The sequence below is a fragment of the Ctenopharyngodon idella genome, chromosome 6, assembly GCF_019924925.1.
Source record: "Ctenopharyngodon idella isolate HZGC_01 chromosome 6, HZGC01, whole genome shotgun sequence".
NCBI lineage: Eukaryota > Metazoa > Chordata > Actinopteri > Cypriniformes > Xenocyprididae > Ctenopharyngodon > Ctenopharyngodon idella.
The window spans coordinates 30,746,887-30,771,716 of NC_067225.1; the positions used below are offsets into that span (position 1 = coordinate 30,746,887).

A 24,830-nucleotide genomic window follows, 5' to 3' on the forward strand; every position below is an offset into this window, starting at 1 on the left:
GCACGTTTACATAGAAAAACAATGGAAAAGTAGCGCACTGGAATGGAAAAACGTGTGTGAACGGCCCCTAATAAGAGTGCTGAAAGCTCTAGATTCGGCTATAAGGACAAAGTAGATATTGGTATCTAAAAAAAAATCCTCTATTCTCAATCAAAAGCAGTTAAAGTAAAATGCAGAATAAAATAAGTAGTAACCTTATAATGCGATGTAAAAGCAATGATTGCTTTCATTTTTACTTTTAAACTACTGGCAGTAACTTTCAGTCAGCATACTGAAAATACCAACGTCAACCTCTTATTGAAAATGTCAGTCACCTTCGTGTTTGAAACCTTTGTGGTTAAAGGTAGTAAGGAAATCATTCCACTCTAAAATAGAGTAAATGTATTTGTTGTGACCCACTGAGAAACAATGAGTTCCGAGTAAGACAAGGAGGAGATCTGGCACAGAAAGCAAATAACAAAACACCTCTCAACACACAACCAACGTGGCTTGGTATGATGCACTGATGGCTTTGCACAACAAAACCGTAAAGCAGTCAACAGACTGAAACCAGTCCACCCACACTTATAAAAAGATTATTTCACAGTATTCATACAGCCTTTGAGTTGAATCTTAAAACTGAAAGGTCAAACAGCCTGAAACACAGTCTTCATATAATGGGAAAGTTCATGTGAAAATGAAATGGCCAATGAACAAAACTGACCCTATTATAAACGTTCCTGTTGTCATTGTAAAATGATTAATCAGTGCAGATTGTCCCAAAAATGTTTGTTACATGATCTTTCATCAAACTGCTTTGCTTCTAAAACGATTTTCTTTTTCACCTGCCATAACCAAGGCCTTGCGAGTAGACAATGTTAATTAGTGTGTTGAGACCCGTCACAATCATGAATTTTGCACTGAAGATTAATTATCATATAAATAAATGTGATTAACAATTTAATTAAATCTTTTACTTGGAATAACACATACTATAATAATAAAAAAATATTATAAAATAGGCCCATACAATTTACTTTAATACTGTGAAAATGAATAATATTTATATAATTATAATATAATATAATTAAACCCACAAACCTTCATTTCGTATAAATATCTTTGTGCAATTTATAACAGTGTTTCAGTTTTTTATATTCTTTATTCCTTCACCTGAAAAGGAAACACAATATTGCGCATTTGATGTACAATTGTTGCGGTTATCTCAAATAACTGCAATTAGATCGAATAACAACAATCTGATGATTAATAATCATGACAGGCCTGGGTTATCAAGTTATTAAGTCTAGTTATTTTAGATTGTCTGAAAACTTTCCAATAGTTAACAGTACTTTTTTAAAGGTTAATATGCAGAGACTACTAAGCAAATTGGCTCCATCAATGGCGTGAGTTTGGGGCGGGGCTATCTGTTGGTCTGACCAATGGAAGAGAGAGAGTTTGGAGACACTAAGGGTAGAGAAATGACACACTTCAGCTTTAATCTTGGTTAACACTAATGTAAGTTATGGCAGTAATAACAAGTAGCAAAATATTTTTAAAAAGCGTTACTGTTAGGATGCATCGAGTTGCATTCAAGGATGAACTTAAACTTCAGCCTCTACATTCTGATGACCATTTCAGTTTCGAGCAGGTGGAGGCTCAAATAAACATGGCCTGATTCCGGTGACAAAATATTCATCCTCATGCAAACTCATAAGTCAACATCAACTGCCTATATATGTAACCCATTTTGCTTCCGTAACTTGACGTATTTCAGAGAGAAACAGGATTTATAACAGGCAAAAATAATATAAGGCGAGACTCCAATTTACCCATGAAAGTACATTAAATTCATCCATTAAATGCATTTAAAGACATCCATTATCCATTTTATTCATTGGATCATTATCCAACAGCCCACGTGGCCTAAGTGAGGTCAGCAGGAAACAAAAATCACTTCAGAAGAAAAGCAATTATTTATTTTGATCAAAGATTATGACGATATGTAGTTCTTTGGAATAACATGCACCAATGAAGCGCTCACAATGAAAGCAGGAACATGAATTAGAATGTAAACAGGGTCAAATTTGATGTCACATTGACTCAAAGTAGGTATCTTTTGATCAATAGAGAACGGCTGAGCAGTTCCTGGGAAATTACAAGTCCACTCAAATAATAGGCTGTGAAAAGCTTTTCATAATAGGAACATTTTCACAAGGAAACGTCCAAAATTCAGAATATATAACAACATGAAGAGCTTTTAGCGATCATATTTATGTGGTTTGACTTTACCACATCATTCACAACATAAAGCACAGGAGTCCTTTCAGGTAAGTTAGCGGTTCGAGGTTTGCTGTAACACTACATGAGCACTCTCATCTTCGTCTCTTTGACTTTGAGAATGGTTAATGATGTAGGCCGTAGCTGAAACAAGACCATGAGGGTAAAGTTACTCTCTCCGGCACACTAACAGACAACAAAGCAGGTCAGCAGTTTGAAGCATGCAAATCCAGTCTATCCCGCACACTTCTGTTGGAAACAAGACATAATTAGGCATCTCAAACTGACTACACTCCTAAAACCGATGGTTCCATGAAGAACCTTTAACATCCTTAACATTCCACAAAAGGTTGGAAAAAGGTTCTTCACACTGAGGAAAAAATGGTTCTTATAAGAACTGTTTAATGAAAGGTTCTTTGGGGAACCAAAAATGTCTCTTCTAGTACACAAGTCATAAACAGTGGCTTTAATTAATATTAAGACATTTAAACCTACATAATGCAATTATGTTCAGACATTTTAAGTGTCTGGGTACTTTCTGCGACTATTATTTAAGAGAAAAAAACAAAAACTTGCATTTGGAGCCTACAAGCTAGATGAGCCGACAAACCATCATAAACCAGTTCATAGTTTCGCCAAACAAGCACTTAGTTATAGAGGCACTTTAAACACACACACACACAAACTAACAGCTATATCCATCCTTCCTGAGAAACTAGACATCTTTCAGACAATTTCTGTAGCAATTAGACCCTATAATTATCTATAACTGCCATTCTACCATGGAAATGACATGTAACTTGGTCTAATGGTTTACAGTAACAGAGGAAGATGATCTACAGCAGGTGAGAGGTGAGCTGTATTCATATAACCTGATGGCAGGTGAAGATTACATTTACGGCGGTCATGATGAGAACGTGGATTGTAAACGTGAATTGTTTCTATACAGGATCATACAGAAAACTGCACTACTGTATTCAATTGTGTGTTTCACAAAGAATGTGGACATTCTCGTCAAGCAAGGACTTTCACATACACAGCGCTGACAGACGACTGCTGCTGCCTGCCAAACCACAAGATACTGAAAATATAGTACATACTTATTGTATATTAATTAGTAACATATACAATTATTTAAATATAGTATTTAAAATTAAACTAAATAAAAATTACAGTAAAGAAACCCTTTTGACAAAGCAGTTACTTTACAAGTTAATAAAAAAGCAGCATATCAAGGGGAAATATACATCTATATTTAAGGTGAAATATCTTTCAGATAAATAGCAGATTGTATCAGTTTTCTACAAAAACCATTAAGGATGTAATTTAGGGTGATAGTCAGGGGTACACATAACTTTTTTTGTTCTGGTTCTCAAGGGAGCACCTGGAGATGTTGTTTGGCGTCTGGCTACGTCGTAGGCTACGCGTGGTACAAACAGCCGACGCCGTAGCTACGGCGTACACTCAACGCAGAAGTATAAGTCAGCCTTTATCCTAAAAGCTGTCCTCATGACTTTCCACCTGACCGCTCTCCTCACTATCTTCTTTTCTCTCAAACATGGTAGATGATGATAATGATTTTTTTTTTAATTTTATTTTACTAACATTAATGACACAGACAACAGCAAGAATATTAGGCTGCTATCACTTTAAGAAGGAAAGCACGGGCCGAATAACTGACACACATCCGGTTTCTTTCTCAACTGTTCACTTATAACCGAAAGAATACTTGCCGAGACAGGTAGTTTGACATAATTTTGTGTGTATGTGTCCGTTCAAGCGCAAGTAAACGCGAAAGAGGAATTAAGTCGGTGTTCGAGCGCTGACTGTCTCTCTTTCTCTCTCTCTTTGCGTGCGCACAGATAACAGCTCGCGAGTCCCGATTTTCGCCTCTTCCTCCGCTTTTAAAATCGTTTGAATGTGTTAATTGACGAGACAAAACAGGTCCAAATGATAAACTTTAACTCTTTGAAGGTTAAATTTAGCAGTTAATCCGCGAATCACATGCATGCCGAACCGTTGGACCTTATCCGTGCGGATCACGGATTAATTGCGATCCGTTGCACACCTAATAATTAAAGAACACACTTATCATCATGATTGCTATCTTACCAGAGATGGAGAAAAATCCTACTCCAGTAAGTAAGCGTGCCCGTTAACCGGTCCTCAAAAATGTTGGTACTGAAAAGCGCTTACCTCAATGTTGTTTTATGGGCTGCGTACCACTTATGTGCACCCCTGGTGATAGTATCAAACTTAAACATCAATTTATAATAAATGCAACTAATAAAAAACAGATATAAACAGACTTAATTTTTACACAAAGCTTAAAAGAGTTCTGTAAACACTATTGAGTGAAGACATTAAAATGCAATTTGCTAAAGAAAAATGTCTGAACAAAACAATTGAACACTGAACTGAAATAGGCCTCAATTTTTTGTCATGTTACTTGCCATGACTGAAAAGCATAGTAAGCATCGTTACTATTTGTAGTCAGTAACTGATTTAGCCTATACACTGTAAAAAAAGAATGGTTGGTTTAACTTAAACAAATAAGTTACCTGGTTGCCTTAAAATTTTGAGTCCATTGAAATTAAAAATGTACGTTAATACAATGAAGGTGATTGATCAACGGAAGCTCAAAATACTATGTTATCTAAACCAAATTGGTTACACTTTATTTTACAGTGCCGTAGTTACATTGTAATTACTCAAATAAGTACTGAGTACTATTAATTAACTACATGTACTTACTATAAAGTTACAGTTAGGGTTATAGATTGGTTTAGGGTTAGTTACTTGTAATTATGCATAATTTACTATAGTAGTAACGTGTAACTACAGCACTAAAATAAAGTGTTACTCATTAATTATTGAAGTTGATTTGACAAAAGAAAAAATGTGATACATCATGAAAATAATTTTTTTTTAGTGTATGAATTTCAAAACAGTTTACATTTTTGCCTCTTTAAAATACATACTGGAATGCTATTTGTTACTACGCTTACAAAATCTGCTTTGAAAAAAAGAGAAACATAAACTTTATTGATTTATGGTAGTCTTTGGTAACACTGTTGGAAAAGTTATGCAAGTCACATGTAACAGATTACATGTAAAAATCTGCAGTTGTAAAAGTATGTTACACATCTAAAACTCCCAAACACGGTTATGTTAATAGATCACATTTTATAATATTTGATTTTCATATGTACATAAAATGCAAACAACACATAAAAAAGGCAAACAAAAAAAGCAAGTCACTGGAAGGCACTACCAAGACAAAAAGGTGAGCAAAAAATAATGAAAAACTATTGTAGGCACTGACTACATTACTAGGAATGCACTAGTAAGTTCAAGGCCTTACATTTCAAGTTAGTGCTCGGCAGGTGGATCGGCAGGTATTGGCTTGAGTGGCAAAAGTTAGCACTTTACCAGTAATATGTAATCATGTTTAAACACATTAAAATGGGATCTGCCCCTATCAATCACATATTTATGTTTACTTGTTGTGGATATGAAAGGTAAAACCTGACCTTGGATCGGCACTACTTTACAAGCTTTTGTACCTTTACTCTAGATCTCGGGTTTCTCAGCCACGTCTTCTGTATATGAAGGTGTCTGGTGACCGGAGCTGTTTCTGAATCAGGTCTACAAGGAAACTTTAACATCATCTTTTCAAGCTCACCTATTCACAGTATCTCCTACTTGTTGGATAAAAAAGCTTGTAGATTAAAAATGTATCTATAGATTTGTCAAAGATGCATATTAAGTGACAATGATCAAACGCTATCAAGCATTCAGTGTAAGCTGTCGCAAACACTTCTACACAGAAATTAGCTCCATTAACATTAGTAAATATCAAAAGATGGAAAAGCTTACCTGTTTTAATAAAATAATAATGTAAATCATGTTTTCCTTGCAATTAACTTCTATTGCATCAGAGACACACTGAGATGCAGTGAGTCTATACTATAGGCTTCATTGAAGTAATACAGTACTTTATAGTAGTTAAGCAGCTAATTGCAACATTACCCAAAGTGCATTTTAGAGTCTCTAAATGCATGTCTTAAGTGACAAGAATCACATTTTAGTATAAACACATGAGAACGTTTGGAAGACTACACGTGTAACCTCCTGAATGATGCTATCCAAGGGTAATACTTAGTGTCAGACAGTGTGGCTACTTTTAAATCAACACCATCTGCTTTGCCAGCTAAAGTGGCGGATAGAAAACATTAAGAGTACAAAAATGCCCTATGAAGCAACGGTTCATATATACACTAGGTTTTATATACAGAACAAATTCTAAAAGTACTATGTACTGGTACAAAGTACTAACGCTGCCTTCAATTCATGTAAGAATGATCATATTTACAACATGAGCACCACAACTGTTGTAATCATCAGTCGGGAAACTTCTTTAAGCCCAGACTGTCTGAATTAGAGGCATGTGGATTAAAGAATCACAGCGGGAAAAAAACTTGGAATTGAATTCGAACTTGGAATTTTATATTATATATATATATATATATATATATATAATGTATGTGTGTGTGTGTGTGTGTGTGTATTATATATATATATATATATAATAACATTTTCCAAGCTTTGATCACAGAAATAAATTATATTTTAAAATTTTTAAAATATAAAACCATTATTTTAAATTGTAATAATATTTTACAACATTACTGTTTTTTTTTTCTCTATTTTTGATCAAATAAATGCAAGCTTGATGAGCAGAAGAGCCTTAAAGAGACTTATATATATAAGGGTGGGAAATATTAAATGAATAACATACATAAATTAATATACATTCTATATGTAAACATGCAATTAATTTACCCTTCATGTTGATATGCTGTTGAACTACCACTACAGATTCTTGTCTTCAAGAAAGATATGCAGTTTCCCATTGCATATAGTTTATTCTGACCAAAATCACTTCATGTCGCGATTACGGATTCCAGGAACTTCCCAGAAGAACTTGAAAGCAGCATTAGTACCAAGTACTTAATATTCATTAAAAATGTAAATTCACTCAAAACACACATCTCACCTTTCACTCCTAGTTGATTTTTTTAGTCTTGTGTAAAAAAAAAAAAAAAAGCAACAATCTCACTCCAAGAAAAGTACATTCCTTTGCACAATAAAAGCTATGTACAAGAGTCGACCAGAGAGAATGATCAATCAGGCCCAGCATTACTGAGGCATGTTGTTCTTTAGCTCAAATCGACTGTATACCTGCTTGGATTTGTTCAACTTGTTGTAATGGTTGACAAGGTCTAATTTGCTGTGACCTAATGTCATGCGTTTCTCGTCCCGCCGATGTATCCCTTTCTCCGGGCCCATCCTGTCTATTGGCATGGGGCCTGGTGGAGGAGGAACTTGCTTACTCTCTGGCTCGTTCTGAGAAAGATCTGGCCCGCCAAACGGAGAAGAATGAGAAGGATTCTTCTGGAGGAGGTGAAGGTCCTTGTCCTTTGTGGTGAACAACTCCGTGAACTTACTGAGGAAGGGGGCAGGGAGTCGATGTTTTGGGGAGATCCTGTTGTCGGTTGGAGATTGTTGAGTTGGTGATGGAGGTTTTGGAGAACTGTAGAGACCAAAAGACTGGATTTTGGATGTCTGTCCAGCAATGTTTGTGCGTAGGTATTCTGCTGCTCCGACTTTGGCCCATTCCACCCCAGCGGACTGAACCGTCTGATTTTGGTGGGTGTCGTTAAGAGAACCTCTTCTGACGTGGGTTCCTTGAGGCATTTGAAGCACTGGATTTGTGACTTCTTTCCAGTCAGGAGTCTTTTGCGAGATGTCCGGGTTCTTCTTGTCATGCGTGACTTTGTAAACAGGTTTCATGCCTGGAGGAGCAGCTTTGATGCTGGAAACGCTACTACTGGATTGGCTACTGGAGTTCTCAGAATACACTTTCTCCTTGCTGCTGTAGTTCGCAAGGAAGTCCAAACCAAAGTTTGGTGCCGGCATGTTGTAAGAGTAGCCGGGTAGATCATCTTCATCTGGATTGTGGAAACGGTCTATTATTTGGGAATCTGCATACATACAGCGGAATTCACGATCAAAGCAGTCCGTAATGTGGCCGGAGAACTGCATTAGCATGTTGCTATGGACCTGAGCGGAAAGCCATGTAAAACTAGAGGGAAAAAGAGCATAAGAGCATAAGTTGAAATTGTTCTTGGAAAAATGCACAATTTATAGAAAATTAGACTTTAAAAATGTCCCATCAACACAAAGGGATTCATTGATGAAACATGAGCAGAACGAATTTCCGTAAATTGTTCAGAAAATAATTTTTACATAAATTGTTGCACTTAATTGAATGCTTTTACAATTCACACAAACATTCGTTCTGCTTGGGTTTCATAAACGAGGTTTAAAGATTCTATCCAGCCTGGGTGAAAAGGTTAAAACTGGATTCTTAATTATAGTTTTATGGATGGTTCAGGGGACTTATGATAACAAGCGTTTAACTGTGTTCAAGCTAACCATCTGTTTATGGCATTACTCAAATGTCTTGCATGATACTAAAATAAAGGAGCATGTGATAAGCATTGCATTAGATCATCACAGTCTTTTCCGGTTTGTAGGTTAAAAGAGCACAAAAGACAGAAAGCTGTATCCCAGCATGCATCAATCTCTGTTAATTATTTCTCCGTTACAAAAGTCCAAAAATCTCTAAATTATTAGTTTTACAGAATTATGTTTGCAAGCAATTTCCCTTTGAACTGTGTGCACTTCGAGTTAAATAAAACTCCCTGTTGGCTATTATATGGGTAAAGCCTTTAACACGAGTGTGGCCTCACCCACTATCCACACTATAAAGTTTTACACAGGCCACACTATCCCTGAAATAACAAGACAACTCCTACACAAACTCATTCCTACTAATAATTCCTAATCATCATAATCAGGGCCTAAAATTTAACACTCGTCAAGGGCCAAATGCGAGTGAAAATCAGAGTTGGTGAGTATATGAAATGGTGTCAATTGCCAGTTGGCCACTAACATTTTTATGAATTCTAACAATGCATGAACGTGAACGACGCTTGGGACAGTTGACGTCATGAAAGATTATGCCTTGACCATTTAAATATTCAAGCAGAAGAAGATGCAAATGTGAGCTAATTTCGTTACTCGCACGCTATGTGGAAAGTTTTGTGTGCGAACATCCGAAGTGCGCACGCAGAAAGCTGCGTCTCAGACAGCATGCGAATACTAAACTGAGCTCTCTTTCACATCTTGTTGCACTTGAGCAGACAAATTCACACAATATTATGTCAAAAAATAGCAAGTATCCTAGTAAACATAGTCGGTTATGTCTTAAGTGAACGTAAACAGTTGAGAAAGTAAGCGCATGTGTAGCCTACAGTAGCAGTATTTTAGGGGCCGTTTACACGACACCGTTTTCAACTAAAACACTTTTTATGCGTTTTGTCCATTCATTTACACGACAACGCCGTTTTGGTGGCCTGAAAATGCAAACTTTTGAGAACAGGTTTCAAAGTGCAAGTTTTTGAAAACAATATCTTTGTCATCTCTGTGTAAACTGCAAAAACGCGAATCTGTGAAAACGGGACAGCATGCACATACGTATTATGCGTTTAGTCTATCCACCTTATTTTTCAACGCGGAAGTAAGGTGTTTTCTGTGAATGTGCGATTTATAAGCCGCTATAGGGAAATAACGAGTATGTATTCGCTCTTAAAGTGACAGCAGCCTAATATTCCTGCTGCTGTCTGTGTTTTTAATGTTAATCAAACAACAAAGGACAGAGAAAAAATTTTGAATTTTCACTGGTTTCCATGGCCTATAAAAAATATTTATGGCTGGTAAATATTCCTAATTCACCGGCCATTGGCAAGTGTGGCAAAAAGTTTTAGGCCCTGATCATAACTGAGGAGCAGATCAGCCATTTAGACATAATCCACGCAAGACAGAGATTGCTTGTTGGGTCTGAGATATTCTCCCAAATAATTGTTAAAAAACAACATATTGCCTTTGTAATTCATCAGTTTCACTAAAAAATCCACAAATTAGCCACTGAGGCTTGGAAGCTGATGGCTACAACAGGGCTAATGCCAATGCTAACACGTGCCTGAGAAATGCAAACTCATCATGTTTTCATTGCTAAGCTGCTCAAGTCTACAGATGTCTGCTGGAGCGCATGAGGTGCATGTCCTGTCACCTCCCTGCCAAAACGCTGCCATGCGCTAAAATGCTTTGCATAATACAGAGTGATATGACTGAAATGAGATAAGCCTGGATTGACGGGTATTTCAACGTGAATAATTCAATGCAACTGAATTCCTCCTGTGAAATATTTCAAGTTGCTTCTAGCATAGTTGGCTTTCAAAACTCTTGCTGTGACACGTTGTACCTGCTAACCCATATGTTAGTGTAGTATGTCGGACACTGACAACGCAGATCTTTTGCTGTTAATTATTGTATCTTGTATCAAATTACTGCTACAGCCCTTTATAGATTAACATATTTTTACCACTGTGGTAAAACTCGGTATTAGTCACCAGTGTCATCAAAAAAACATTTAAACAAAATGATTCTTAAAGCACCATCATTTAAAGGATCTCTTTAAATTACTAAGACTTACTGTAGTAGATATCACTTTAGCAATTATGATATTTGGTGAAAATTATGATTATATAATGCATTTTTTAAAACTACACTACACAATGCTTGAATAAACACATATGACGTAATTAACATACCTATAGGATCCAGCTATGACTTCCTCACAGTCAATGATCATGAATTTCTCTTGAACCTGACCTGAGAATTTCTTCCCACTTTTGGTGCAATACGTGTCTCCACATACACTTCTTATCCGCATATTCTGAAAAAAAGCAGCGTTACATAAATGTTAAATAATCAGTTTAAAAACATGGGTATATTTTGAATAAAATTTGAATTTGAGTTCTGGTTCACCTACACTACCGTTCAAAAGTTTGGGATCAGCAAGATTTTTTAATGTTTTTAAAACAAGTCTCTAATGCTCACCAAGGCTACATTTATTTGATCAAAAATACAGTAAAAACAGTAATATTGTGAAATATTATTACAATTTAAAATAACCATTTTCTATTTGAATATATTTTAAACTGTAATTTATTTCTGTGATCAAAGCTGAATTTTCAGCATCATTACTCCAGGTCTTCAGTGTCACATGATCCTTCAGAAATCATTCTAATATGCTGATTTGCTGCTCAAGATATATTTCTTATTATTATTAAAGTTGAAAATAGTTGTGTACATTTTCTTCAGGATTCTTTGATGAATAGAAAGTTCAAAAGAACAACATTTATCTGAAATAGAAAGCTTTTGTAACATTATACTCTATCATTCAAAAGTTTGGGGTCAGTAAGAATTTTTTTTTTTCTGAAAGAAATGTATACTTTTATTCAGCAAGGATGCATTAAATTGATAAAGAGTGACAGTAAAGACATTTATTATGTTACAAAATGCTGTTTTGTTTTGACAAAAATGCTTTTGAAACAATATAAAATGTGTGCTATTTTGCTTTTTATCAGAATGACATAATGGACTTATTTTAGGCAACTTACATAAGACATATGTTATCCTGTTGACTGACAGATGTATTCAGAAACAAAACTGAGAACACCCATCTCATTGAAAACTTTCTTAAGGCGTATTATGTGCAGGGATAAGAACTCATGAGCTGGACCACACAAAATGCAGTTTCTATGAGCGTGTCAGTGTTTGACTTACACTCAAGTGTGAATTCTGGATGTCTAGTTCTGAGCACATGCTCAAGAAATGGGAGAGATTCTTCTCATCCAGTAGAATATATACAGGAACCCGGCGCTTGTTGGAGGCCTCCATTAAATCACAGAACAAGTCCACGTCTGTAAAAATATCCATGACTATTGCAATAACCTGTGTTGTAAAGAAAAGTTGTTAGGGCACAATCTTTAAATCTACATCACTGATTACTTTAAACTTGAGGTGTTTTCAGTGATAAAATAACTGATAATGATGATGATCAAGCATTCAAGTTGCTCATTATGTTTAATGTAACAACTTTTTATGTAATTACAAATTCTCCAGTAGTTATCTAACCTAAAACCACATACAAAAACATTTAAGTCACACTTATAAATGTCTGAATGCTACCACATTAAATAACATCAAACTAAATGACATGTTCTTTTTATGAGGCATTTTTGTAGGCATGCCGTTTTAAAATAATCTTTTTGTGAAATATATGTCTGCTTGTGCTCTCTTGCAATACAAATATCAAAACGATATTTATTAATTTAAATCGATAATATTCATACATGTTTATGTGTGGGGAAAAAGACTTTTGGGGGTTCAGTCTAATTATTCCTTACGCACATTTTGTGGTAAGTAAAATTTGATCAAATGTAACGTAAGAATTCAAAAAAAGTATCTTGTTTACGTGTGACGTCACACGTCACATACAAAGAAATGCAAGTTTCATGGAAAACTCTTTTATTATTGTTGATAGCATGTGTTGTATGGTTATTTTTCTGTCTGTTCCTGTTCTCAGCAATAAAAAAACCATGGAAAATATATTTGTCAACCACAAGTAAGGAAACAGCATTGGCCAAATGTTTTGTATATTTTCCTATGGTATAAGTGGGTTTCTGTTGTTCTTACCTTCTTGGCTTTACTAATAAGTGATCGAATGAGATCTTTGACATTTTGCGACTTGTCCCTCTGAAAGAATATCTGCGCTTCTGTGGGTCCACATCGGTTGGAAGCCTCTGGCCAGCCCAGTTCCAACATTGGAGGCTCCTCGTCGGACATCATGGGGAAATAAGTCCCTGAAGTGAGCTCTGACATCGTGTCTTCCTCCATGTCCACTCCATTAATCCCGCTGTCCGCGCCACTACTTTTGGCCACATATTCGGTGATATAGCGTATTTCCAGCGAAGACAAAAAGTTTACTTCTCTTTCGTCATGCAAGACTTTTTTATACTCCTTCTCACCCTGTTCCAAGAGCGCGTCGGTGGCGAGCCGCGCGGTTTCATTGTGGCTGAGCTCGAGTGTTGATCCGGTTCTCCAGGGGTTCTTCACCTCCTCCAGCCTGGACGCGAGCTTCCCTTTACGCGCAGGGTTCGGGGTCGGACGCAAAGCCTCTGAACTGATCATTTCCACGACTGGTGTTAATCTAGGTTTCAAAAAAAGTTTAAGTAAGCTTTCGGTTTTTAAAGCTGGTGTATTCCAAAGCTGACCTTGTTCTGTGTCATGGTAGTTGGAGTGCGTTATTCCCAGAGGCCTCTCCGCGTATTGTTGTGAGCTGCTGGGAAACTCAACGCTGCGCTCCACCTGCGCGCTCACCTGCGGCTGCCCTGTTCAGCCAGCTGCTCCACCTCCTCTGACGTCATATGGAAAGAAAACTATGGCAGGCCGTTTTAACATAGAAACCAACGCTAAACATAATATAAGTAATTATTAATGTTTATTTATTAACTTTTATTTTTTTTATTTTATATAATTATTATAAAATTATAAAAGATATAAAAGGAAATAAATGATCAATCAAAAATAAAATATATTCAATTCACATTTATTTGTATAGCGCTTTTCACAATACATATCATTTCAAAGCAGCTTTACAGAAAATACATGTCAACATAACAATTTAGAGTAATCTAATATCAGATGTGACTGTCCAAATGACGTAATTTCAGAAATGTACGTATACAGATCACAGTTAGCTAACAATGTAGTAATTTAAGCAATGTATCAATTTAAGGCAGAAACAATGAGCTTGAAGCTCATTATATTTTTGCTCATATATTTTTCCTCATATATATTTTAAGCTCATAATATTTGCAGATAAATATTAAAATATATCAGAAGCCTGTCTCAGTATAAGGATTAAACATGATAAAACAGATACTAGTAGTGTTGTCAAAAGTACAGACAGCGATACCAAGTTGGTACTGAAATTTTAAAAATATGACGCTGTTGAGAGGATTCGTAAACATCTCTGATTGGCCTTTGTGTTCACATGCTCAACAGATATGTCTGTGACTGGCTACAATGATCAGCGCTTCAAAAACATGTTGTAAATAGACATCAATGATACTCTTCACCGAGCGCTTACACGGATACACACGGGAGCTCCCGCTTTCAAATTCAAACACTTCTGTGTGCTTTCAAATGCTCCCGTGTGTTGATCATTGTAGCCAATCACAGACATATCTGATGAGGGCGTGAACACAAAGGCCAATCAGAGGTGTTTACGAATCCGCTCAACAGCGCTCAAAGCGTCATATTTTTAAAAATTTCAGTGCCGACTTGGTATTGCGGTCGGTACTTTTGACAACACTAGATACTAGTTATTTGTAAAGAAAACAATGTTAAAATGGCTTGCCACAAGAAAACAAGCCTAGGAAGCATTTCATTAAACAATTGTCTACAGATAAAAAATCTATTGTACTCAACTTGGCACTAATCACACTGTGGGCAGATTAAAATGACTAGATTTCATTACTGTAGCTTAGATAGTATATATTCACAGACTGTACAGTTTGAGTTAGATAGAATATAAGTAAACAGAATGTGATACTAATTGCCTTGGTAAAAAGTCTCAATATACAGGATACAATAAGGGTCTTTTTGATTTTATTTTCTCCCAAAAGATGAAATAGTGACAAACACCACCACAGCACTTTTCATTAGCAACCAGGACCGAAACTGAAACCTCAAATCTATTTTAGAGAATGTCAATAACTTGGCAAATGCCAAGAAGAAGTTACTAGTAAAATACAAGTTAAGACAAAATTAATATTTGATTTAGATGTGAATTTCATTATTTCAGTACATAAATTAATACTCTCGACTGCTTGATAAGTAATTGACTTTTGACTCTGGTTAGAGTTCTTTAATCTGAACAACAGTAACTGGCGTTTAGGACAAAAACAACATCATGTGATCTCCTGATATGGCGGTTCTGCTTTTTGTGAGGCATGTCTGCATTATTTGAATAGTAAATACAGAGGATGTCACTTGTACGATTCATTTACATGAGTGACGTGCAGAGATGATTATAGAGCACAAATCGACAGAGAGCAGATATACTTGAAGGGCAGGTCTTTACAGGCTCCTGACTAGCTGTCTTAAGCAAATGTGCAACCATTCTCAGAGCAAACACTGGACAAACTTTCTATGTGTTGTATTATACTCCTCAACTGCCTTCTAAATGACATCAGTTGTTGTGTTTTTTTTTGTCTCCATTGTCCAACAGCGAGATATTTTTGGGCCTTCCTGTCTTTCTAAGGTAGCCGCCACCCTGAGGCTCGGCCAGCCGTATGAATCATAACTTTTCCATGACATATAAAGGGGAAACAGACACAAGCCAACATCCAAACAGCATTTCCTTTGTTCAAAATACTGAATATATTTAAACTCTCAGATGAAGCTGTTAAAGGTCATAGAAAACATTCACACAAGCTGCCTTTCCACAACTTTATAGACTATAAATACATCTCAGATACTTGTAGACATTGAAAAGTGCAGAGAAGCTGTGTATATGACACATAAAACAGATTAATCTGCAGTTTTATGAAGAAATCACTTTTGACTGTTACTGTCATATCATTCAGATGTCTCATTGTGGACACACCGCATACATGGCACAATCATATGCTTGTCATGAGTCACATGGATGTCTGAATAATGGTTTCACTGTAATGTGCAACAGTACACTGGACTATCTGTCCATGCTTTGATGAAGGGCAAAATTTGAATTTTTGCTCATGAATAAAACAACAGAAGTGTTCAGGCAGAAAAATATTGCCCTTTTGTGAGTTAAACACAGAGACATACAACTGGATCCAAAAGTGAGTGAGAAGAATGTTTTATTTTTTTGAAAGAAATTAAAGGGGTGGTTGATTATGATTTCACTTTTTTAACTTTAGTTTGTGTGTAATGTTGCTGTTTGAGCATAAACAACATCTGCAAAGTTACGACGCTCAAAGTTCAATACAAAGGGAGATATTTTCTTTTAAAGAATTCTCTGTTTAAGGACTACAACAAACGGCTGGTAGGGACTACAATGACCTTCTTCCCAGGATAGTGACATCACTAACTGTAAAATTTACATAAACTCTGCACCCGAGAACATGCAACAAAGGCCATGTCGGGCTGCTTTAGAGAAGAGGAAGAGTTGTTGTAGTAGAGTGTTGTTATCATGCCGTCATTTTACGCCGGACTGCTTCACAAACGAGGGTCAATTCAACGCTGGATTTGCACAAAAGATTAAAGATTAATAATGACGGAACATGCTAGTGAGTTGAATCAACTCCACAGCAACTACATAAATTTATCCACTAACTATTCAGAAATGTCCAGTTGCATTCAACTTCTTCCTGAGTCTCTCCATCAGTGTCGACTCCGGTTTGAACAATGTAAGGCTGAACACCGTTACTGACAATCCTCATTTTGGCTGCGTGAGATTCTCCAGCTTTGCTGTTGTTGAGCAACCAAAGCGCGAGCTGTTAAAGCTCCGCCCTCTTTTGGACAGTGGGCCGGGAGCAGCAGCTCATTTGCATTTAAAGGGACTCACACAAAACAGTGTGTTTTTGCTCACACCCAAATAGGGGCAAATTTGACAAGCTATAATAAATGATCTGTGGGGTATTTTGAGCTGAAACTTCACAAACACATTCTGGGGACACCAGAGACTTATATTACATCTTGTGAAAGGGGCATTATAGATCCCCTTTAATACTTTTATTCAGCAAGGATGCTTTAAATTGTTTAATGATGCAGTTTTCCGTCATGATTGTTAACGTTGGTCAATCCAGATACAGCTGTAAATAAACTGACTCAAGTAGTCATGCCCATAATAAACACTTTTATAATGTAGTTTGCTGTCGTGTGTGTATTCTGTTGAATTTCTGAGTAACGTTGTCATGTTGGGATTTCCAGACATGTTCCTCAGAAATTCAACAGAATACAGACACGACAACAAATCACATTATAAAAGTGTTTATTATTGGCATGACTATTTGAGTCAATTTATTTACAGCTGTATCTGGATTGACCAAGGTTAACAATCATGATGGAAAACTCTTATCATTCACACTATCATACACAAGATATGAATGCATTATATGTTAATATGAGCAGCAATAACTGCATCATCTCTTGAGAACCAACAAAGCCGGTTTGTCCAGAGGCACATGCCTATTTCACATGATAAAAGCTCCAACTGTGTCAACAGGAAAATTGATACTGTACATCTCCAGAGAGTTTTCATTACACTCCACAGAAATCTGTAGTGAACTGTCTGCTTAAACGTACCATTTTAATCTGATTAAGCATTAGTGTCATTGCTCTTACTTTGGGTTAGGTTTTTTAAACACTCTTAAAAATAAAGGTTCTTTATTGGCATCTATGGTTCCACGAAGAACCTTTAACATTCATGGAACCTTTCCATTGTACAAAAGATTCTTTAGGTTATTAAAATGTTCTTTACACTTGGTTCTTTGAAAAACTGTTCACTCAAAGGTTCTTTGGGGAACCCAAACTGATTCTTATATGGCATTTCTGTGGAAAAAACTCTTCTGGAACCTTTATTTTTAAGAGTGTTGCAACCACACAGCAACACCCTGACAACAGCCCAGAACATTGTTACATTGTGCTGGTGAGTTTCTCACAGATAAACACCACTTTTTTAACCGAAACTTGTGCAAATCTTGTTTTCTATGAGAATTAGATTTTTCTGTCTGCATATTTGTAAGAAAAGTGGTGAATACATTGGAAAAAAACCTGTTATTAAAAAAGGAACTAATAACAATTCTCACCTTGGTTCACCTTCTATACTGTATATATTTACAGTATAGACATAATATTTTAATATAATATTGGTTATATAACACGTACATTCAATCTGCTGTGAATATTCTTTGTATTAAACGCCTTTGTGTTTTTAAAGGAATTTGATTTAATCCATCATGAAGGGTGATTACACTTGTCATTTTGATGTTGAAATCTTAACGGCGAAGCTCTAATGCTAAAAGACAGAAAACAGCCTTCAGCAAGAGCAAGTACTTGTTTCAGCAGGATCATGGGCGCATAATACAGGTCTGAGGAGACGCACCTGCCCATTGTTTCCTCTGACAACCAAGTTCAAGTTTATTTACATGTACACTACTGTTCAAAAATTTGGATTTGGTAAGATTTTTTTTTTTTTTTTTTAAAGAAGTCTCTTATGCTCACCAAGGCTACATTTATTTGATTAAAAATACAGAAAAAAAAAACTATAATATTGTGAAATATTAAATAACTGTTTTCCATTTGAATGTGTTTTCAAACATAATTTATTCCTGTGATGCAAAGCTGAATTTTCAGCATAATTTCTCCAGTCTTCAGTGTCACATGATCCTTCAGAAATCATGCTGATTTGCTGCTCAAAAAACATTTCTTATTATTACCAACGTTGCGTACTATGGTATAAAGTGGCCACGAATTAAAAAAATCATTCCCACGACTTATACTTCAGCACATTTGACTAAATCCTTCCCTCGTTTTAAGTAAATCGTGCATACAAAATAATTTATTCCATTGTTTTAGTTAAATCAAAACGAGGGGACGAAATAGTACAACATGGCCATGATTTACTAAATCGAGGGAAAGAATTATTATAATATGCACACGATTTACTTAAAACAAAGGAACGAATTGGTAAATCATGGTCACGATTAACTAAAATGAGAGAACAAATTCTTAATTCGTGGCAACGATGTATATATACACATGTCGCATTCTGGGCTCCGTATGAATCTTTGCTGAATAAAAGTTTTTTATCTTATTATTTAGTTTTAAATCTTAATATTTAGTCAACATTTTAGACTGAACTTAAATTAATAAATTACAATCAATGTCATGATAATTTATAAGGTTACACTTTATTTCATTAGTTTAGACATTAGAATGTCCACTTTAGACACTCTACTAACTATAAGTAACTTTGCAACTACATGTCAACTAACTCTCATTAGAGTATTAGTGGACTGTTAGGTTAGGGTTTGGGCTAATAGAACAAGTTGACATGTAGTTACGAAGTTACTTACAGTCAGTACTAGAATGTCTGTTGGGGAGCATCTAAATAAAGTGTTAGCAGATATTAAGCAGACAGTCTACTAATACTCTAATGAGTTAGTCGACATGTAGTTGCAAAGTTACTTATAGTTAGTAGAATGTCTAAAGTGGACTAATGAAATAAAGTTATAATTCTGCTTTCCACTTCTAAGTGAAACATGCTGCTAAATTGTACAACTCAACTTATGTTTCCCATTAGTAATCGGATCATGTGGATCACTTACCATAAAGCACCACAAGCCAAGCAGTTTTCTGCCCCGTGAGACATTTGTTTCAGAGAAGTAACTGTTCATTACTTCAAGGGCTGTGAGTGATCCACCATAAAGCAGATTCAAAGGTCCTTCACGAGTGCGGCTGAGGAAAGGTCATCACAGGAAGAGCGTCAGTGAAGCGCGTCGCCCCTGTAACTGTTGACTGGGAGCGCTTTATCTCAGCAGATACCCTTCAAAGACACCCGAGTCTTGCTCAACCATCCAACTAGCCTACATTATCAGGTAAACAAACAAAAACAAAAATCCGGGCAGACTGTTGAAAGAAGGACACAGCTTTTGAAGATACTACAGTAGCTTTATCTTTCTCATCTACCCTTTAAAAATCATTTCACATGCAACACATACAGTCAGCCCAAAAGTATTTGGAAAGTACGGCACACTTAAAAATGTCATTGCATTAGATACAAAATATCACAGTTCTTTCAAATGGCATTTGAAAGAAAGAACACATTCAACCAAAATGAAATACTTTATGGGTTATATTTATGAAAAGATAATGCATTATAGCATCCATTATATTTACATACCTTTATGATGCAGGTATGCATTACAAGCACAATAAAAGGACAATAATGAAGCGTTTTGCAACCCTACACCGCTACTTGTTGGAAAAAGGCCTTGTTACAGGAAAAGCTACAGTATGCTATTATGAAAATAGCTGATGTTATCTAACACGATAACAATCGGGCATTTTTAAATGATGATCAAGTATCCAAATTCTCTGAGGCCACAGTATCTGACATTAGCAGCATCATTACAGACATTCTGATTTCTGATTCTCATTACATTACTGTTATACAATAAAACAATCACACTTTTTTTTTTTTTCAGTGTAGGAGAGGGAGGCGTTATTCATACCTAACAACAGTGCATCTTCCTTCAATTCAAATCAGCAGCAGCCAATCAGATTACACATCAAATGTAGGCCATAGATTCTGGCAGCATTTTGGATGGGTGTAACCGGCCGTTTTTGCTTGGTAAGCTTCAGAGCTCAATACTTCTCTTCCCACAGTGAGATGGCATTTGGAGAATACACCTACAGAAAATCATTCATGTAAAAACAGGAGCTCTTGCATGCAGCATCTTGCTGATCTACTTCTGTGCACTTTCTCACCCCTAAGCCTTCTGCCCTTCTGATTCTCGGCTCTGTAAAATACAGGAGAAAAGCTGGTAACATGCCTAATGGCTGCTGAGTGGATTAACAGGAAATGTTAATGAGCACGTTGTTCATGTTGACACGACTGACTACACTGACAGCAAAGTGTGACATTCTGTTCTGGATCATCAACAAACAAGCACAATAGTTTAATTCTACTCTATTGTTTAACATTGAGCACTACTGAGTAGAACTGAACATTAAACAACGTTAAACCGAGGACCTGACTCTCTGTGGTCGTTAAAAATCCCAGGATGTCCTTTGAAAAGAGTAGGGGTGTAACCCCAACATCCTGGCCACATTTGCAGATTGGCCTCTGTCCATCATGGCTTCCTAATCATCCCCATATACTGACTGGCTTCATCACTCTGTCTCCTCTCCACCAATAAGCTGGTGTGTGGTGGGCGTTCTGACGCAATATGGCTGCCGTCGCATCATCCAGGTGGATGCTGCACATTGGTGGTGGTTGAGGAGATTCCCCCTTTCATATGTAAAGCGCTTTGAGTGCCCAGAAAAGCGCTATATAAATGTAAGGAATTAGGGAATTATTATTAACATTTCCTGTGTGTGTTATATTATATATATATATATATATATATATATATATATATATATTAGTGAAATATTACAGTTTAAAAGATTAGTTTACTTCAGAATTAAAATTTCCTGATAATATACCCATGTCTTTCTTCAGTCGAAAAGAAATTAAGGTTTTTGAGGAAAACATTCCAGGATTTTTCTCCATATAGTGGACTTCAACAGTTACCAACGGGTTGAAGGTCCAAATGTCAGTTTCAGTGCAGCTTCAAAGGGCTCTACATGATCCCAGACGCGGAATAAGGGTCTTATCTAGAAAAACGATCGGTCATTTTCTAAAAAAATAAAATTTGTATACTTTTTAACCACAAATGCTCGTCTTGCACTAGCTCTGCGATGTGCCACGCATTACGTAATCACGTTGGAAAGGTCATGTGTGATGTAGGCGGAAGTACCGCGGTAGGGCGAAAAACTCCATCTCATTTTCTCCTCCAACTTCAAAATCGTCCGACATCGTTGTTTTACCTTTTTTTGTAAAGGCCGTTTGACTTAGTCTTTGCACCTTCGCTTTGTAGACACTGGATCAGTACTTTCCAGCGTAACCTGACCTTTCCAACATGATTACGTAATGCGAGGCGCATCATAGAGCAGTGCAAGAGGAGCATTTGTGGTTAAAAAGTATATAATTTTTATTTTTGTTTTGAGAAAATGGCAGATCGTTTCGCTAGATAAGACCCTTATTCTTCGTCTGGGATCCTGTAGAGCCCTTTGAAGCTGCATTGAAACTGACATTTGGACCTTCAACCCGTTGGTAACTGCTGAAGTCCACTATATGGAGAAAAATCCTGGAATGTTTTCCTCAAAAACCTTCATTTCTTTTTGACTGAAGACAGACAGACATAAACATTTAGGATGACATGGGGATGGGTAAATTATCAGGAAATTTTAATTCTGAAGTAAACTAATCCTTTAAAAGTAAAACTATACACAACTTTTCAATTTGATATTTAACAGAAATTCTCTATTTTATTCTGTCGAGACATCCATTAAAAACATTTTGAATTAAACCTTAGCCTGGTGATAATAATAGCAGGGCAATCCAGTAAAATATACTTAATATACAATGGAGTCTTACAGAAATGACCTGAAGGTGGGTGAGCACCTTAACAAACACCACTAATGACACTAAGAAAACCCCACACTATTTTAAGGCCTATCAGGCAACAAGTAGGGCAAATGTGTCATGTGTTTAGAAGAGAAATGCCTACGGGAGTGTCTCAAATAATTTTAAACCACTTCCTTACACAAAACAAACAAACTTCTGTGCGTGAAGTTCATTAGGGAATTCTGCTGAAACTCAGGGATGTTACAAAACAACAATTCAGCACAAAGCAACTGGATGTCAAGTGATTAAGAAAAGGCTTGCCAGGGAATGACAGCACCGAGAACAATCTTGTTAAACTGCATGTACAGTTCTTCTCCTGTCTTAGGTCTGTCATAAGCTCTATAGATCACACAACAGCGTGTGTTTATCCAGGTCAGTTATGAGAAAACAAAGAAGCCATGAGGAAATCAGTACGGCTATAGACCTCGAGTAACTAATTAGACTTACTTGATTGTTAGCAAACACTAAAGCTGGTCTCAGTTTAGCACACAAAAGACTCTGAGCAACCCTCAGGGAACAGAAGAGTGACAGCAGCATCACGTGAGCAGGACGACGAGGTCAGAGAGGTTGAACAACATCTTTATGTGTGTTTATCACCCTCCACTGACTCATCTGTTTTAACACTGTCCCAGTGACAGCACAGAAACTTCAACATGATCTACCACTGAAACACTATAGAAGATCCAGACAAACCGGGCACCTGAGTGAGAGTGAGAGTGAGAGTGAGAGTGAGAGAGAGAGAGAGAGAGAGAGAGAGAGAGAGAGAGAGAGAGAGAGAGAGAATGATATACAGACAGACATATAGATAGACAGATAGATAGATAGATAGATAGATAGATAGATAGATAGATATTACAAACAAGTATGATGGATGTGTCAAGCACATGATACTTGATGACACATTCATCTGTCAACACTCCTGACCAACTGAAGATCTGCAAACACTGATCACGACAGCAGCAGTGTGAGTTCAAGAGCTGATAGATTTCTGCAGAAATTGCTGTGACATTCTGGCTAACACATGGGAAGATGAGGATTTTCCACATTGGCATGAAGGATTATATAATCCCTCCAAACTTCACTGAACTGGTAAAGACTGTTTTCAGTGTGTTGTGCGCAGAGCACTACAGCACAGCAGACTTTTTGTCGAATTTTAGCGCCCTCTGTGGTCTCAAAAGAAAACTGCATCTCCAATGAATGACTATAGCACTGTTTTGATTCAAAACAAGTTAAGCGCTTTCAATAATATAAATGACAATGTCAGTTGGAAGTCTATGAGGAAAGACGTTCCTGAGAATCTAAAGGCAGAAATATGCATTTTATATATATATATATATATATATATATATATATATATATATATATACACACACACACACACACACACACACACACACATATATATATATATATATATATATATATATATGTACATGATGTGTACATATGTACACATGATCCTTCAGAAATCATTCTAATATGCTGATTTGCTGCTCAAGAAACATTTATTGTGTACAATATTTTGTTTTCAGGATTCTTTGATGAATAGAAAGTTCAAAAGAACAGCGTTTATTTGAAATATAATCATTTGTAACATTATAAATGTCTTTACTGTCACTTTTGATCGATTTAATGCATCCTTGCTGAATAAAAGTATTAATTTCTTTAATTTCTTTTCAAAAAAATAACAATAAAAATTCTTACTGACCCCAAACTTTTGAACGGTAGTGTATAATGTTACAAAAGCTTTGTATTTCAGATAAATGCTGTTCTTTTGATCTTTCTATTCATCAAGGAATCCTGAAAAAAAGTGTTTTCAACATTATAATAATAATAAATGTTTCTTGAGCAGCAAATCAGCATATAAGAATGATGTCTGAAGGATCATGTGACACTGAAGACTGGAGTAATGATTCTGAAAATTCAGCTTTGATCACAGAAATAAATTACTTTATAAAATATATTCAAACAGAAAACAGTTATTTTAAATTGTAATAATATTTCACAATATTACTGTTTTTACTGTATTTTTAATTAAATAAATGCAGCTTTGGTGAGCAGACGAAACTTCTTTTAAAAACATTAAAAATCTTACCGATTCCAAACTTATGACCGGTAGTGTATATATATTTTAAAGCACTTATATTTCTTCTTTCATACTGTACAAACATGAATGTTGTTTGAGCTGTGAAGTGGGAATATTGTTATCGGCATTGCTGATGTGAGTGGCTTCACAGGTAGAATTGTGCATATAGATCTGAAGTTACTGGATTTCCATGACAAGACCTTCATTCTTCAAATGCGTTACTGT

The 24,830-nt window shown here is 36.1% G+C and overlaps 1 protein-coding gene across 1 annotated transcript; it reads right to left on the reverse strand.

Annotated features, from left to right (window-relative positions):
- Positions 1-5,171: 5,171 nt before the first annotated feature.
- fam83c (family with sequence similarity 83 member C) lies at positions 5,172-13,649 on the reverse strand. Its single transcript, XM_051897998.1, has 4 exons — positions 12,931-13,649; positions 12,019-12,186; positions 11,001-11,125; positions 5,172-8,407 (listed from the first exon to the last, which is right to left on the reverse strand). The coding sequence occupies exons 1-4, from the start codon at positions 13,423-13,425 to the stop codon at positions 7,462-7,464; spliced, it is 1,734 nt and encodes a 577-aa protein (XP_051753958.1). The 5' UTR covers positions 13,426-13,649; the 3' UTR covers positions 5,172-7,461.
- Between the last annotated feature and the right edge of the window lie 11,181 nt (positions 13,650-24,830).

Bases quoted from the DNA above. Each gene is read 5' to 3' on its own strand.
- fam83c (XM_051897998.1), bottom strand. From the start codon at position 13,425: ATGATCAGTTCAGAGGCTTTGCGTCCGACCCCGAACCCTGCGCGTAAA. The intron at 12,187-12,930 runs GTAAGAACAACA...TTTACAACACAG, and splicing joins TTATTAGTAAAGCCAAGAAG to GTTATTGCAATAGTCATGGA. The intron at 11,126-12,018 runs GTAAGTCAAACA...GCTTTTTTTCAG, and splicing joins TCCAGAATTCACACTTGAGT to AATATGCGGATAAGAAGTGT.